The sequence below is a fragment of the Ursus arctos genome, unplaced genomic scaffold (genome assembly GCF_023065955.2).
Source record: "Ursus arctos isolate Adak ecotype North America unplaced genomic scaffold, UrsArc2.0 scaffold_15, whole genome shotgun sequence".
NCBI classification, from domain to species: Eukaryota; Metazoa; Chordata; class Mammalia; order Carnivora; family Ursidae; genus Ursus; species Ursus arctos.
The window spans coordinates 16942257-16961305 of record NW_026622819.1 but is presented as its reverse complement, the minus strand read 5'-3'; the positions used below and the strand labels follow the sequence as shown (position 1 = coordinate 16961305).

The 19049-nt window shown below is 34.1% G+C and overlaps 1 protein-coding gene across 2 annotated transcripts in view; it reads left to right on the top strand.

Annotated features, from left to right (window-relative positions):
- CDH12 (cadherin 12) overlaps positions 1-19049 on the top strand; it is a 258791-nt gene that overhangs the window by 192146 nt on the left and 47596 nt on the right. For both annotated transcript variants that reach the window (XM_026506726.3, XM_026506725.3), the window contains one exon: positions 10636-10823. In XM_026506726.3, the coding sequence (XP_026362511.2) occupies positions 10636-10823 (188 nt within the window). The remainder of the gene's footprint in view (positions 1-10635; positions 10824-19049) is intronic.

Sequence of the window (19049 nt, the reverse complement as noted above, 5' to 3'; positions counted from 1 at the left end):
TTTAGAGCCACAACGCGCTTTTCTCTATATCTTCATTGATTTTATTCTCTAAGCATTGAAAAAGGAAACTTTCCCCAAGCCTATCCAACCCCAGTTGACCCTTAATTGGGATTTGCATTTATCAGTGTAGCTGAAATTGAGAATAATTTGAATTATTTGCATTATAAAAGAGCTTATTTGTTGGGGCGCCTGGGTGGCTCAGCTCAGGTCATGATCCCTGGGTCCTGGGATGGAGTGAGCCCCACTTCCGGGTCCTGGATCTTGCCTTGCATCCGGCTCCCTGCTTGGTAGGGAGTCTGCTTCTCCTTCTCTCTCTCCACCCTCCTCCCCACTTTTGTATGCTCTCCCTCTCAAATAAATAAATAAATAAATAAATAAATAAATAAATAAAATCTTAAAAAAAAAAAAAGAGCTTATTTGTTAACCCGATATTGTCTCCATTTGAATAACATTGAGACAGTGAAACCAGGTGAACTGGAACAGGCAGACCAAATGAGGGACTTTAGAGCAGAGGTGCCACTTCATTGGTTCCTCTCACCGCCTACGAGTGACTGGTTGTATGCACCGCAATTTCTTCATTTGTAGACTGGTAGAGTGGTGTGCTGGAGCTGACTGTATTGATCCTCAGAGCCAACGGTGCACATCTCCCAACTCTGTTCAGTGATTTCACATTGGCTTGAAATCAAGCATGCTAGCCGTTCTTTCACCCCCCAGACTGAGAAACCCTAAAAATCTGGGCTTACCCCTATCTGTTCTCTCTCTCTACTCTGATCTGGTTGTTAAACATTTACTGGAACATTACTGACTAGGAATCATAATAATAGTATCTATCTCATACTCTCAATGTGAAGATAAAATGAGTTAATAAGGGGAGAGTGCTTAGAAAAGTACCTGGGACTAGAAATCCCTATACAAATAATTGCTATAATGATAGTGATGATGATGATGATGATGTGTCTATTCTACTTAAAGAGTAGTCTCTATTTAAGTTCTTTCTTTCCTTCATATTGACACTCCTAGATTTTCCAAAAGTTCATATATGTCCTTGCACCAGTGTCCTCAATGATAGAAGAAATGCAGTTTCTACCTGAAAGTGATAAGAATGATTCTGTCTGTCCATGCGGTGCAGCACAGAAAATGGAGTGCTAGTTGGGGAGGACACACAGAGTAGACATAGGAAATCCAGTTAGCAGACAACTGTAGTGATACAAACTGTGTGAGTTATTTAATCTGTGATGGTGGTACTGATGACAGTGGTGAAAAATGGCAAGATATGGTTAGATTTAAATGATTTTAGGAGGCAAAAAAAGTCAACAATATTAATGGATTTGCTATCAAGAGGGGGATTCCAGTTTGTGGAACTAGAGCAGTAGTAATATTATTTGTTGAGACATACACCATTAGGGCAGCTCTTCTAGAGTCATGGGAAGTCTATGAATTCAGTTTTGAATATGTCAAAGCTGAGATACCTTAGAGATATCCAAGTGAAATTTTGTAGTAAGATAATATTTTCCCAAGGATGAATGAAACACAAAATATGTATATGGCTAGAATTAAAATATAAAGAATGTTTAGCATAAAGATAGATGAAATTAACTAGATGAGGAAAGCCTAGATAAAGACAGCTTGAGACAAAGGTTCTTAATTGTGATTGCAAAGTAGAACAGGAGGGAGTTTAATCAATTCTGTGGTTCAGGTCTAAACTCAAAACAATTAAATTGGAATCTTGCAGGTGGCTCCTGGGCTTTTTTTTTTTTTTTTTAACTTTCTATATAATGTCCTTAGGCAGTCAAATCTGAGGATCATTTATCTACATTCTCTTTAAAATACCAACATAGGACACTAAGAAGAGCAAGCTATGTGGTGGGAGAAAGCTAGAACTAGGATAGAGTGACATAGATATTGAAGAGCAGTGTGCTTCTGGAAAAGATGGAATGACCAAGTGTTGAATGCTACTGAGATGTTATCACCGGATTCTGTGACATGGGTGTCATGGAGATCTCAGGGGAAACTGTTTTAATAGAGTGGTGAGTTCAGAAACTATTTAAAGCTGCTTATGGAGTGATTGTTAGATAGAAATAGGTAACAATGACTGTCTTCGAGAAGTTTTGTTGGAAAAGGAAAAGAAAATTGAGAGTTTAGCTGGATTTTGGAACAAGGGAAAAAGAGTGGGGCTACCCTTCCCTTACCTCTTAGGTGAAGGAAGCCTTCTTCACCAAGGACCAAAGGTAAAATCCAGTATATGCTGCCGTATTTTTTTGGAAAATGGGAGAAATCCATCATCTGAGGCTTGCTCTATGCTTAAGAAAGTGAAAGTGTCCTCAGAAAGAGCAGAGGCAGAGGAAAAAGCTTTTGTTTGGGAAAGTAGTTATATGACAACAAAAGGTGGATTTAGAAATGTGTAAGCAGAATGACCAATCCAGAGTCATTTTAAGTTCTGCCAAAGAGATTTTCCTTGAACTGAGAAGCAGTGTGTGGAATGGATTGTTGGGAGATCCAGAGGCTAAGAGGAATGTTACATCAAAGCAGAGGTAATGCCTTTGTCATACATATGTAGTAGAAGAAGCTCCCAAGGGCCTCCCAAAAGAACCATTAGAGCCAGTGAGGTTGGTCCCAGAGAAGCAAAAACTATCCGTTCACGTGAGAACAGCCCAACAACCTAGCTTTACTTCCCCCTGCGATGAGGTGTAAACACTTCTGACAAGTGGATGATGAAACAGATGGAAGCCCTCCACACCATTCATACCCTAAAGCAAAGTCCCATCTGCTACTGGCCCAGATTGCCTTCGAGGCAGGGAGGCAGACAGGAGAAGCCTTAATTTTCTATAATGTAATATGTAATAATGTATAATGTATATAGTTTTGTATAATACAGAATTTGTATATATAAGATATAATTTTGTATAATGTAATAAGTAACAATATGAAATATTGGGAATTTCCAAATCTAAAGTTTGGGAATTAAAGTAAACATGAAACTTATTATTTAAGGGTGAGCAGAAATGTTGGCTCACCATAGCTTTTTTATCCAAGAAAGACAAAGCTTACCCTCACTGAAGAAAAGAAACATGTGTTTATTACACCCTACATGTTTTGTTTCCTCAATTTAACAGTAATACTGATGTGGGAGTGTTTGAAGGTTCAGGAAGCTGAGCTATCACTTATGTGATATGAAGTGTTTTGTTTTGTTTTTTTTTTTTCTGTGAAATATGAGACAAAGTTACCAGCTGAGATGGTCTTCAACTTATGACGGTTCAACTTACTTTACAGTGGTAAGAGCGATACGTTTCAGTAGAAACCGTACTTTGAATTTTGAAATTTACTCCTTTCCCAGGCTAGCTATATGTGGTATGATATTCTCTTGTGACACTGAGTAGAGGCAGTGAGCCAGACCTCCCAGTCAGCCCTGAGATCATGAGGATAAACAACTGATAGATTTTCAACCATTCTGTTTTTCACCTTCAAAACAGTGTTCAGTAAATTACATGAGATGGTCAGCCCTTTATTATAAAATAGGCCGTCTGTTAGATGATGTGGCTCAACTGTAGTCTAATGCAAGTGTTCTGAGCGTGTTTATAAGGAAGGCGAGGCTAAACTATGATGTTTAGTAAGTTAGGTGTATTAAATGCATTTTTGACTTACAATATTTTACACTTATGATGGGTTTATTGGGACCAACCCCATTGTAAGTTGAGGAAGGTCTGTAGTAAAGAAGTAAAGCAGAGATTTGTGGAAAATAAATTAGTTTAAAACAGAGGTCATAGCAAAAAATAGTAAGTTATTTTTGCAAATTTGTATGCTTTGCAGCCAATCTTGCAAGCACATTTGAGGTTAGTAATCAAAATTTGTAGTAGTATCCAGCTGTTTCACTTTGGTTTTCCTCAGTCAGGGGCCCCTCCTTGAAAAAGACAGTAATTATCATTATCAAGGGTTGAGTTTTACCAGACAGCAGTGATAACATGAGCAAGATATATAGACCGTAGGTTAATATGATATTGAAATGACAAAATGTGTTTTAGTTGGATGAGGAAGAAAAAAGCAACAGAAAAATGACAATGAATTACTGGATGTAGAGAGTTCAATATAGTGATATTAACTAACATTAAAGTTATTTATATTTGATATTAAAGTTGATATTTATTACCTCTCTATATAAATATATATTTATGTTACATAAATTGGTCAAAGTGGTAGTAATTGAACAAACAAAATAGGAAGGTAGAAGATTATGATAATTTTTGACTTTGTCATATAGTTTCTACTATTTGGAATGTTTTCAACCAGCTGACCTCACAGACCCAACTTCATCTAGTTGACTTAACTCAGATTCTCAGCGTAAATATCATAAAAAGTGCATAGAATTGTGTTAGCTTTCCTGATGTGAATTAGCAATTCTACTTCATTTGTGTGATTGTTTAATTAATACCTACCTACCTCACTAGGTAATAAATGCCATTGAGATAACTGTAGTTTGTTTTGTATTTTGTTTTTGTTTTTTCTTTATCATTTCATGGAGCAAGCTACTAAAAATTTGCAGTGAATCACATATCAATAATCTGAGTTATTGGAAGGCTTACCAACTAATCTACTACCCAAAGGAAATTTAAAAAGGACAGTTCAGTGTCTAGCCCTAAAATTTTGTGTTGTGTATGGCTGCTTAGAACTAGAAAGTTTAGAGGAATAAATTTCTCATATCTCTGAGAAAAGAAATATTGCTATTATTGTATAGTATTTATAAAATTTTATAGAATTTATAAATCCATCAATATATTGAATATTGTGTATATGGCATTTCATTTTCATGGATATGGTTAAGTAAAGTCTAGACCAGGCAATTATAACCTTTGTAAAAAGATGGCAGTAATTTGGCCAATACAGTAAAGCTCTTGCTTCCAAATATTGGACACTTCTAGAAATTTGTTCATCCTAGACCCATCCTAAGAATGAGCAGGACTGGATGTTTCTGTTATTACTGAGAGATTCCATTCACGGTATGCTTAGTATGCTTGACTAAAATCTAGTTTGAATCCAACTTTGTTATCAGGATGGTTTTTCCTTGTGGATTATATTTCCATTACTTTAATTTGGACATATTGAAAATACTCACAGCTTCAGGCTTTTGAGGAAATAGAGGGCATTTAAAGCATTCCTCAACCACCAAGATATTTTTATTCTTGAATCCTTCAATTTTGAAGATATGGGAAAAGTGCTTCAGCTAAAATGAAAATGGCTTTTCAGAACTTTTTTAGCACTTCCCTTTCTTTTGTCTCCATACCTCTGTAGGCAGTTTCCTGTTGATTACTGCCAATCCTACAGGAAAATAGTATAATCCAGTTATGGAGATTATCTATAGAATTACTATTTGAAGAGTAACTATTGTAATAGGTATTACTTAGGGGTTTCATGAATTATTATATAAGTGACATCATCATCATCATCATCATCATTCCAATTTTACAGATCAGGAAAAAAGATTAAATATTTTGCCCCAGTTGACAGAACTAATAGGAGGCTATTACAGGTTAATAATTTATATAAAGCTCCTTTTTACTCATACAGAAATGTTGTTTGCTTCCCTTTCCTTTTTAAATTTTCTTTAGGTAAGGTAAAATAATTTTGTGTGCTATTATTATATTTCCTTAAGAAATTAAAACAATAAAATATTGATAAATATTTTTATGTGATTAGATGGTAAATCACATACACACATGTGTGGGATCAGTTTGAATAATTAAATGAATTGAATCATTGAATCAAAAGTTTAATGGTAATATACCTTAATTTCTAAAGTTTAAACATAAAGGTAATACTTCAAACAGTATCTATTTATGTGGTCTCGGATAATATGTTTTCATGTTCCCAAAAATGTTTAACATTCTTAATCAATTTGAAGTAATTTCCACTTAAACTTTCCAATATTTTTATTTTTCTATTATTTTAAATTATACATTCATTACATCCAAATTCATCACTTTTCATATATAGAATAGTAGGTTCTCTGTGAAGTTGAACATTGACTTCTTATATATTGTTTTGAGTAGTTTCAGTTATTATAATAAACATAAAATAAAATGTATTTCAAAAGAGAATTTGTAATGGATTATTCCATTTTCTTTTTACTTGCTATTCTTATTACTGAATGTTGTTAGAGTATTATATAATTCGTTCACTTCATCTATTTTTGAGGTCCTAAAACTTTTATTTCTGAGGAGATTATAACATATTGTTTTGTTAGGTAAATATATCTCTTTTGGTATTTTCATCATACTTGGAAAGTTTTCAAAGAAAAAAGGGAAGGAAAACATATTGTATATCCTTTTTCCTGGTATCAGTGAATGCCCTCTGTCACACACACAAACCCAGTGTGAGCCCTAATAACCAAAATATAATCACAGTATATATTTTTAAACAACATGCTTCCTGAGAGGAGACCCATTTATCCAATAACTGAGTAATAGATACTTTTACCTTTGGGATTAACAGGGAGCATTATCTGTAAGAAATTTTAGAATTTGATCTCTATAATTCCATCTGAGTTCACTGCATGCAATTTTCTCCTTTTCCATGGGAACATTTTTTTTTCTTTTAAACACAGCATGTATATTTGATGAGTATGTAAGTATATATTCTTATTGACTCTGAACAATTTCTTGTCACCTGTTTTATTTCTTAATCTGTGTTGTACAGGTAGTGCCGTTAAGATGTGTCATATGCGTCAAAAGTAGGACACGTGGAAGTTGACGGCGCTGTAATTACATAGTACATCAAAAGCGTTCCAACTTTGGCACAGCTGAAGATTACTTCAGTTTTGAATTAATCTGAATGACCCCAACTTTATTGCTGTCGAGTTTCTAGAAACGATAAAATGTCAAGTCCCTGGAAATAAACCGACAGAACCTAAAAGAAAATGACATGACTAATGCATAGTTTCTCTGACTTGTTCCATATTCTGTAGACTTTATTACTAACTACAATATTTTATTTAGAAATGCTTGTCTTAATGAATGTGTCTTTCACCTTTCTAAAATGTGTCTGCAATATAAAGAACAGAAAATTCAGTGCTCTGTATATTTGTGTTTTGTGTACACTAAAATCTCAGTACACAAAGAAGATGTAAGTGGTGAATCACTGTTTCACGTCTGTGTCTTCATTTTGGTGCGACATGTTAGTGAATGCGATTGAGTCAGTCTTTTCTGAAGAATGCTACTATTTCAATTTATCTCATTTTCCAATGCCATTAGATAATTATAAAATTTATGGGCATGCTGGATGCTGACCACTTTTTAAGAAACTGTTATTTAACTTATATTGACATCGTACTACAAGGAATAGCTATTTTCACATTTATTGCTATTGGCTTCATAAAATGTTCTTTTATAAAACACAAAACTCATATCTCAGCATATCATCCTGAAAAGGGGAACTCTTATTTATAGTCTGCATTATCGGATGTCCTTCAGTTACCTTTCAGATTTAAAAATTCTCACGTTGGAGGGTCTCCATTCTGACTAAGCTTTTTACTTTTACTAACTGTAATCTCTTAATGATGATTCCAGACTAGATTATTTGCCTTGATTTTTAATTATTTTAATTTGGCTTTTCATTGTTCAAATGAAAAGCTAACTTATAAAATGAATATGTAATCTGAATCTGCTCCTGTCAAAAGGATCAGATAGAGTAAGGAGAAATATTACAAGCCCTTTCAGTCGGCTGTCCATCATTTCCTAAAGATTCCATCCAACCCTCCCCCACCTCCCTCACCACTGCCACCACCTTGCGCTGCTGGCCATGTTTGACGTTTGAAATCCACTACACATGGCAGCTGCCTATCTCTCCCAAATCTCTGTCTGTCAGCTCTGTCTTTGATAATTTTTTCATCTTAGGTTTCCTAATTTGATATCCTGTTAGAGGAAGATGTATAGTACATTATTCAACATAGACTTCCATTACTCTATTTTATCAGGAAAAAAATTCAAGGCCTTTCTTAACACATATTGATGTAGCATGACGTTGGAATATGACTAATTCTAGTATAGATTCAAGGCTTTTGGTGTTTCTTCAGGTTCTTTATCACAATCATAGGACAAGAGGCAAAGGGTGTGGACATGTTTCTGACTAATGATACTTCTGCTTAATAGGCATTAAGAAAGGAAGGAAAAAAGGAAATGAAAAATAACACATGTATAAGAAGTTTAGTACAACCGTAAATAACTGTTGCATAATTTCTTGTCATGTTATAAAAGAATTCAGGCATCATTGGGGCGCCTGGGTGGCTCAGTCGGTTAAGCATCTGCCTTCGTCTCCGGTCATGATCCTGGGGTCCTGGGTTTCAGACAGGAATCAGGCTCCCTGCTCAGTGGGGAATCTGCTTCTCCCTCTCCCTCTGCTATTCCTCCTGCTTGTCCTTTCCCTCCCTCTCCCGCTCTCTGTCAAATACATAAATAAAATCTTAAAAAAAAAAAAAGAATTCATGCATCATCGTATTTGCTAGTATCTCAGAAGTGCTTCAATCGGATGAGGGTTTAATATGGCTATTGTGAAACACGTACACTCTCTAGAAAGTCAGCTGCAAAATGTTCAGTTTGTGAAGTCATGGCTATTTGAACTCAGACAGATTCCACTGCATATCTGTCTTTACCTTTCTTGTAGACAATGTATATACATTGTAACCTATGATTTTAGTCTTCCTCTTTGCTCTGGTTGCCTCAAGTCCAAACCCTACTTTAAATCCTGCAAACTTTCAACATCTGTCTACGACAGCCACTGTGTGAAGTGTTTAGGGAGTAAAATCTAATGACATAATCCTAACCTACGAAAAGTTGCTAGCTTGATCAGTCATCAAAACTACTTCTTTAACCAAAATTCTTTTGTAATGTCTATGTAACACTCCATTATTATCACTTGGATTATTATTATTAATTTGCCTGTGTTCTGATTTGTTTATTTATGTGTGTAAGTTTTACATTTGTTCTTTTAGAAAGATTTGACATATTCCCCTTTGAAGGCAGGTATACTGTTAATTATCAAATTAATTGAACACTAGTTTTGGACCGCTGTAAAAATGTACTTTCTCTTTTACCTGAAATTAAACAAATTTAGGTAAATATTTAGCTCTTTTGAGATTAAACAGATGTTTCAAAGAGCTTATGTCCATTGAATGTAAATAAGGCTGATTTTAACATGAAATGAGCAAGTGGTGGATATCTTTTTTTATGGGGGAGATGTGAATGGTATATGACAAGGTTTAACTGCTAGCAGGGCTAATGAAATTACTACATTTTGAAACTGTGAAAGCACTACAAGACTTATAAAATAATTGGGAAGAAAAAGGCAAGTATTTGGTAAGATCACTACAAGGTGTGATTGATTATTTTTCCTCATATTTCTTGAAGCCAATAGCTGAAATATTGAAATGTGGTTTGATGAATGAACTTTACCATTCAAGAAACATATTAAAGGCCTTCCTAATTTAATTTCTATAAATGTAACTTGAAGTTCTAAGCAAATTAATTACCCTGGTGGCTTTAACCATGGGAAAGTACAATCCAAAATACATTAATAGAAATTAAAACTGGAAAGCAGATCTCAAAATTTAAACTTTGTGTTTTTGAGTTTAGTTGTACCTTCACATTTTTGCTTCCACCCACACTCTTCCTTCCCTTATTTTGATTTAAACAGACTGTCATTTCATCCTTTAATAATATCTTGATGACAGGTCAGTAAAATAGCTTATATCTTTTTCTTCACGTTCTGCTATACAAAATTTCTAAAACTCTTTAAAGTGATGTATATATTTTCATTTTTAAGGGATATTACAAATTTTCCTGATTCTGGTGTATTTCATAGAGATAGGAATTTTTCTAGGTTTTTCTGACTCAGTATCAAATTCTTAGTAATATATGTGCTCCACCTGGTGGTGAAAAAAAAAGCAGGAGCAAACTGAACCTTATATCCTGATTTTAGATGCGTCTGAAAGTACCTTGTAGGATACCCAGTAAAAATCTACTCAACACTAAACATAAGTTGAATATTCGTCAATAGTACAATATACTTAAACCCATTATGGATTAAAATTTTGGTTAACCAAAAACATAATCATTTTACGGGCTGTTTTTAGCTTAATGATTTACACTTACTGGGTAAATACTGTCTATATATGTATGGAATATATATAAGAAAAATACATAATATCTAAATGTATTAGGAAATATAACCTTAGCTTTCTATAAATATCTATCAATCATCTATCTATCTTTATTTTATCTCTGTCTTGTATCCTGGATTCTATTCTATTGGTAACAATTAATTACATGGATTTTCCTGCCCTTCCCTTTGATAGTAGGTACACTTTGAAGGTGTTGGTACGTAAAATACTTCCTCACGGCAATATAAATTTCACACACTTTACTGTTTATAATTCCCAATTAAAATTCTAGAGCAGGACTTATTGAAGTTAAAAGTAAAGTTATTACTCCTCATCATAATTCTTAACTTGACAGCAAACTCCTTTTTGATTTTGCACTATTATGTTCTAAATTTGATTCGCTTTCTATATAGCATATTTTTCTAGCCTAGTAATCTTTCTATACACTTTCCTAATTCCACTGTCAACATGAATTATACATTTCTTGTCAGGTATCTTCCATCTGAAAGTTCCTGAGTCTTCTCCTATTGGCTCTGCCATTGGAAGAATAAGAGCTGTGGATCCTGATTTTGGACAAAATGCAGAAATTGAATACAATATTGTTCCAGGAGATGGGGGAAATTTGTTTGACATCGTCACAGATGAAGATACACAAGAAGGAGTCATCAAATTGAAAAAGGTACATAGACAAGTTTTTGGACAGTTGACTACCCACTATTAATTAAAGAACAAAATGATGAAAAGTTGAAAAAGAGAGAAATTTTAATTTCCTTCCATTAGCAATATTTTAAATAAAAAATAGACCAGGTAACTCTGAAGTATTCACTTCCCCAGGCACTTGTATTCTTGCAATTCAACAGATACATAGTTTTGGTTGAAACATCAGGTCTATTAATTTGACTAAATTATTTAAATATTCCTTTCAGAATTTATTGTAATTTAATTTTTTATTGTTGCAAACTTAAACAAAAAGATTAACTTAAAAGTAAGATCTAGAAGTAAACTCTAAACCCACCAAGCTTGGTCTTGCCCCTCTCATGATTTTTCTGAGAATACAAATATCTAATTCCCACATTGTTATTGAGAATTTATATCCTAGTGGAAGAATCCCTATGTCAGTAAGTTGTACTACTGAGGAATGGAAGAAAGAGCAAGGGTAATGTTGGGCTTGAGGGGGTTTTAAGGAGGTAAGTGAAAAGAAAGATTAATGAGAGAGAGAGGAAGGAAGAGGGGAGGGAGCAAGAGGGAGAGGCAGAGGCAGGAAGGATCAAGGAGAAAAAGAGAGGCAGGGAGGGAGGGAGTGAAAGGCGGACTGTGATGGGAAGCCATTTAGTAATATTAAATAGACTTGTACAGAAGAGAATTGCAAAAGGGGAGAACACAATTTGTAATATTAGCAAGGGTATAGTCTGTCTTTTGGTGGGTTGGCATGAAGAAGGGGCATGCAAACGTGAGAAAGAGAAAAATCATAATTATGTTGGGGGTTTGTAGATTGTTTCCATAACAGTGAAGCAGATTATAGCAATTTTCAATAACGGAGTGCAGGCAAACTATTGAAACTCATTTAATTTAGTACTGCTTTCCTCTCTCCTGCAAAGTATGTTCTATTTCCCCCAAACTGCAGTGTATCATATGCATTTAATAATTGTGATTATTTTAGCCTACAAGAAATATTTTTGCAGTCATTCCCATTAATTAGGCTGCTGTTTCCATATTTGCTCAGGAACTCTGAATTTTAACAAAGAAATAATACATATGGCAATAAAAATAATACTGAAAAGAAACACAATTTTCATATAGATTATTTATCACTTTTTATTTCCACTACTGAACATAAATTGTACCTTTTCTAGAAATTACTTTAACCACACAATCTCATTCAGCAAAATTATACTTTCATGTTGTATTTTCAAAGTACATTTTAAAAAGTATGTGTCAAATTCTTATTAACTTTACTTCTTTATTGTTTGTTCTTGTTTTGCCCGTTTTTCTCTTTTCTATTCAGTCAGTAACAAGTCAATGAAAGTCTTCTCACTTATTTTTTCTTAAAAAAAAACTACATTTAAATGACTTAGAAGTGTTAATTTAAATGGAGCAAATATGTATTCTCTTAATAATAAGAAAAATAATAGAAAATATTTTACATCAATAGGTCATAAAATTTAAGTATGAGATTAAGTAAATTTACAAACTAAAATTTAGGTACAGATGAGTCAATATTGTATTAATATATTTTTAAAATTTATATATGTATGTATGTTTATAGTTATTACAACTATATTTTATATTTACACATGTTTTATATTTATATTTTTATTTATACACATTTACCATCTCTGCCAGTAAATGATTGGTGTCTAAGTGTTTATCTGGGAAAATGTGTGGCACTCTTATTCTTCCACTAGGATATAAATTCTCATTGTTATAAAATAACAATGTGGGAATTAGATATTTGTATTCTCAGAAAAATTATGAGAGAGGCAAGACCAAGTTTGGTGGGTTTAGAGTTTACTTCTAGATCTTACTTTTAAGTTAATCTTTTTGTTTAAGTTTGCAACAGTAAAAAATTAAATTACAATTAAATTCTGGAAAGAATGTTTAAATAATTTAACACAATGGAAAAGGGAGTGGTGTGCTAACTATAGCCTCTATATTATATCAAAATGGCTTAATCGTTGAAAGTAATGATTTTTATAGAAGAAAGTAATGATTTAGTTATATAAATCAACTTTTTGTAAATATTTACTTATTATACACCCTCACCAAAGTGTAAGAACAGAACTTTTCCCTTCTTAGCTAATGGAAGATTCATAAAAAGAGTCATATCACTTATTTTGTTGCATTTATTTTATTTAATTTTTAGAGAATTTTCTTTCTTAACTAGGTTAAAATTAAGATTTGTAAAATTATGACATAACATTATTAAAATTGACTTACGTAATATAGAAAAGCAGTCTGAAAAGTACATCTCCAAGTATACAAAATACATTTTTCTTCCCACAGTAGATGAATAATTGTCCATTTTGCTGGCATAAAATTTTTGTCAAAAATAAGGTGCAGTGTCCATAACTGTCACCCCTTCGTTCAACAGGTATTGATGGGAAAGCCACTAAATCCAAGACCCCACTCTGGATTCTGGGAATAGAGCAGTAAATAAAATAGACCCATTCCCTCTACTCAAGCAGCTTCAGCTCAGTTGGGGGAAGACAGATGATAAACCCAAAAGCACTGTCCCCAGTGATAAATTCAAGCTTGAGAAATGTAAAGCAGGGTGCAGGGATACAAGTAATATGGAGAGCGTGGTGGCTTTTATAATGGGGTGGTCAAGACAGGTTTCTCTGACAGGGTGACATTTCAGCAGAGACTTGAAGGTAGCAAGAAATGAATCATTCATTAGTGATTCTGAGTGATGCATGTTCCACAGAGATCCAGCAGCCACTGCAAGGAGGCCGGTGGGCTGAGTGTAGCCAATGAGATACAAGGTTAAAGATGCAGAGAAAGGGGCCCATTGTGGAGCCTTATAGGCCTGGCCGAGGACTTGAATTAGATCATGGTATGGGAAGCCCGGAGTGACTTTAGATCTAAATTACCCTTACTGTTGTGAAGCTGGGATGATGTGGTGTTCTGAGGAGGATAGTGACTAGGAAGTGAGGATAGAAATAGACCAGTGAAAAGACTATAGAAATAATCCCAGAAGCTGTTGATGGAAATGTGGACCATGATTTTTGTAGTAATCAAGGTTGTGAGAAATGGTGAGATTCTGGCTAGTTTGTAAAAGAACAGCGAAAACATATTTCCAAAAATATTCTGATCATCTGGCAAATTACCCAAGCATTTGAATAGATGTGTTCTTCATGTTGTAATAGGTTTTAATCTCTCAGTGAGGAACCACCAGAAGCAATCCTTATCTGTTAGCCTGCAGTTCTGTTGGGAAAGAAAATTGCCACTTGCCGAGTACATCTATTAAATCTTAAAAAAAAAAAAAAAAAAAAAAAAAGGAAAATGCCCCAGGAGAACACCTATAACAAAATTTTAAAATTACCTATCACCTATCTACCTCCTTACCTACCTACCTATCTGCTGTAAATATTCCATTGTGTAGATACAAATATGTGTAGATATATGACTTGATTAAACATGGAGGTATGATTTCATAAAAAAAATAATTAGAAAAATTCTGTTGCATAACGCCCATGAAAAACTCAAAATTAATATAAACAACTGCAATTCTTTAGGGTCCCCCCCACCTCAGGGTAAGGGGGTGGTGAAGACTGTATTATAGAATTATTTCTGCATATATTCTGTAAGTTCTCAGGAAGTCTACCTTGCACTTAGCTTTAGGAGTTCTAGAAGAATTGGAGGTGTAATAGTAAAGAAAGTATGTAATCATCAACAGCAGTGTTTCAGTTATAGGATGATCTTTAAATTAGTGTTCTGAAACTTTCCCGTCAATATCTCAGCATAAAATGGCAAAAAGGAGTTTTCGTGTAAAACCAAATCCGTAGAGGAATTATGCTGTTAATGCACTCACAAAGTCCAAAAATATGTACTCTGCCTTCGGATATGTAGCTGATTGTTAAATGTCAGTTATTTTCATTGTTTGGCTAACATTAGCATATGATACTCTGTTTTCAGAGTTTTTCTTTTCTTAATTCACTTCATAATCAATTAAAATACTTAAAGTTCTCTGAAGCCCGTATTCTTATGATTGTTTTCTCTCTAAAATCTTTATTTGCCCTCCCTTTACTATTTCCCCTCTCTCTTTCTGAGGAGGGTCAAAGCAGGTAAGAATGATGCTCGGGTTTATAGGAGCTGAAAGAATGAAAAAAAAAAGCATTTTTATTAATTCATTTTTTACCATCAGCTTGGATTCAGTTTATGAGCACTGTGACAGAATGTTATTTCCCTATGTCACTTTGAATTCAGAGTAGCATTATGAAACTTTATAAATCTTCTCAAGGCACAAGCTATTGGTAAAAAATAAAACAAAACACAAAAAACTACTCTCACTCTACACTTATGTCCTATTGCATCCAGCAAAATTTAAGCAAATAGAAAGTGCCCTATATATTCTTAAGTGTTTCAGCATTAAAAACACTGACAACATCAGAGTAATCACTTTTTCAATTTTTCATCCCATCTAAAAATTAGGAGATGGGCTCCATTTAAAATGTGAGTACAAGGGGGTACCTGGGAGGCTCAGTCAGTTAAGCCTCCAACTCCTAATTTCAGCTCAGGTCATGATCTCAGGGTCGTGAGATGGAGCCCGGAGATGGGCTCTGAGGTGGTCATGGAGCCTGCTTAAGATTTTCTCTCTCTCCCTCTGCCCTTCCCCCACTGCTTTTGTTCTTTCTCTCTCTCTCCCTCCCAAATAAAGAAATAAAATGAGAGCATAAGACATCTTAAATTCAGCAATTCTATTTTAATTATTTATCTATTTTAGAGAGAGAAAGAGAGAGAGCATGAGAGGGCAGGGGGAGGGGGAAGAGGGAGAAAGAGAATGTTAAGCAGGCTCCATGCCCAGTGTGGAGCCCAATGCAGAGCTTGATCTCACCATTCTGAGATCGTGACCTGAGCCGAAATCAAGAGGTGGGCACTTAGCCGATGGAAGCTCCCAGGTACCCCTCAGCAATTTTAGTCTTAACTGAAAAGGTAATTGAAATATATTTTACTCAGTCGTTTTTTTTTTTCCTACTGGATAACTGAGAATAAATATGTATTTATTATATACTTACATCCTTACCAGATATAAACATAAAATTACGAGTTAAAAACATTCGAGGACTGAAAATAGAAATACATTTATAGAAGCACTGAATTTTTCTTGTCACTCTGAAGAAATTAAAGCAATTAAAATAGTGGGGTGAATATTTAAGTTGTTTAAAAGGACAATTTTATTAACTTGCATAATTTCTCAAACAGTTCTCTTCCATTTCTACAAAAATATCTATTGCTAACTAGTAAATAAACATAGCGTAAGTTTAAAGTAAAGAATGATGAAGTGATGATTCTTTATTTTTAAATAAGTAAAACTTTGATTTTAAAAAAGAATTCTTACTATTCGATGCTATGTGGAAATATTATTTCATCCCAAATAAACGTAACTGTGATCACACTGAATCCGAAGCAGAATTCGAAAGAAAGAAAGAAAGAAAGAAAGAAAGAAAGAAAGAAAGAAAGAAAGAAAGAAGAAAGAAAGGAAGGAAGGAAGGAAGGAAGGAAGGAAGGAAGGAAGGAAGGAAGGAAAGGAGAAAGAAAGAAAGAAAGAAAGAAAGAAAGAAAGAAAGAAAGAAAGAAAGAAAGGAAGGAAGAAAGGTGCTTTATTCTTCACCAGGATTTTCTAGTAAACAGACTAAGCTCTCAGTGGGTTCCATGGAACCATTCACATGTTCCTTATGCCCTGTTAGTAAAACTCCTTTTCTTTTTGCCAAGTGGCCAGGAAAGGCATTCACACCAAATGATTTGGTAGGAGAGCACCATCATGTGGTTAATTTTTGAATAACTCTAAGGGGGAAAAAATGGAAAAAATTTCAGTAACGTATTTTATGTAGCCAAACATACACCTTAATTTATTAAGTTTAAAACACTCCTATTTTTAGCTAGTCTGCGTGCATGCATAAGCTTAAAGGAAAATACATGGTGTACTTTGTTTCTGTAAATATTATGTCCCAGTTTTTGTAAATATTTGTCATCACCTCTTTTAAACATCTTAACCTAACTTCGCTAATCAGTCTCAGAAACTCTAAACTAGCTCCCAAACTGAAATTACCAAAGTAGGTTGTTTTGCTCCCTTGCAGGCATTTAAAGCCGTGTATTCTATACAGTCAGTTCAAACTGAGAATGACCAATGTCAGATTCCTTCTCTTCTCCCAACAAAAGCGCTCCTCTTCCCATCTTCTCCTTGCTAGATAAGGCTCCACCTTCTCTCCAAGCTTCTTAACCCCCAGACCTAGGCTTTTTCTTATGCTGCTTCTGTTGCCATCAGCCTCCCCTTGCCAAATAGGACATGAAGCCTGGCCACTGATTTCTCCTGAACGTGGGTTAAAATTTCCCTCCTTTTCCTCCTACTGGGTTGACTTGCATCTTCTTGGTTATTCCTCCTACCACTGGCTGGCTATTCTTGGAGGATAATACCTTGTCTTCATTTAGCTTAGTCTGTCCCCCATTCATCTTACTCTCATGCTTAAATCCTTTTTTTTTTGTTTGTTTGTTTCCATCAATCGTAAGATACAGAGCAAATAGTGTATTTTCTATTATCATCTCCTGCACACACACGTGCAACATTCCATCTGTATCAAATTCAATGCAATTTCTACCAAATATGCTATTCTTCCTTTTGCATAGAAGACACTACCCCACATGAGTATCTTAATTGATTCCTTCCTTTTTTTTTTTTCCAATTTTCCCACATACCTCACTCCAAAGACTTACATGAGTCCCTCAGGAAGCTCATCACTTCTTACTTCCTTCCCAAATGTCACCATTTCTGTGAAAACACCTAAGATACTTATGGCGTTCATAGTTTAAACACATCTGATTATTTCTACTATATTTGAGCTGCCTAAAGACACTTTATCATATCTGTATTTGTGTTGTCATGATAAAGAAAATGCTTGAAATACACAGGGTGTTTATGTTTTTTGTTGACCAAGGGACACATATCTTATGTTGGTTTACCAGTTTAATTTATGATGCATTATTTTTTTTTGTTCTCAATACTAGGTAAAGTTTAACATATTTCATAAATTATATGCAAATGAGAAATAAACTCAGAGAAGAAAGATAACTTTCAAAATCACACAGCTTGCAGTAAATTATAGTACTTGTTTGAAAAACATATTAACTTATCACTATTGTTACAAACAATATATGTTAGAAGTAAAATGTGACATTGGTTATTTGAGGAAGCTTAAGAGATAATTGGCCTCCCTAGATAATCATGATTTATATTGTGTGTGCATATAAAACATGTATTTTACTTAAGTTAATGTAATCTTCTTTCATTTTTAGGCAAAATCTTACCCAAAATTCTCAACTAGAAGCACCAGAATTTCTTTGAATATTCTTTTTTGTTTTGTTTGTCTTACTGAATTGTTGCTGAATTAGTTACTGAATTTGTTCCAAAAAGTATTGTCACTAAAATAGGGGCATAGAAATAATAATGCCCATGATTCTTAAGTTAATTCATTAAAGTGATAAAAATTTTGGAGTGCCACAAAAACCCGGCGTGTAACTTATGCACGGAAAAATTAAATGCATTTCTAATGAACAGTTCTGTGACAAATTTACTTAGAGGTAAGTTTTTTGAAATGTATGTTTCTTCACTTTAATAATTTAATTTTGAAAATACTTTTCTGTCTGGTCATTTCATTCTGTGTTTTTTTTTAAATTTTTAATTATAAAACTGAGATGCTGTTGAAATTTGTCAAAAACTAAAATTCAGGTTTTAAAAAGGGCCACATTTTATTTTTTTCCCTTAGTTGTTGGGGCATTCTCACCTAATGATGTAATGACTTTTATCCCTCAAATAATTACTTCACTACTTTTTAGTAAGTTGCTGAGTTGAATTCCTTCCTCAGTGGCGATAGGATACATGCAAACTTTCCCATCTACCCCCAACACACAAAACACACATCTGTCTCCCAAGTTTTACATTTTTCCATAATATTTATTGCCACCCAACATGCTACATGTTTCACTTATTTCTCTTACTGTTGTCCATCAATTCCTAGAAGACAGCAAAATCTATGCAGATGGTGATTTTGTCTGTTTGGTTCCGTTCTAGCATCGATAATGATGTCTGGAACATGGTGGAACATTCTAGAAATATTTATTAAAAGGCGGAATAAAATGCGTCTGGCATTTTGCCCTTGCTTACCTTCCATCAGGCTCATTTCCTTCTGAC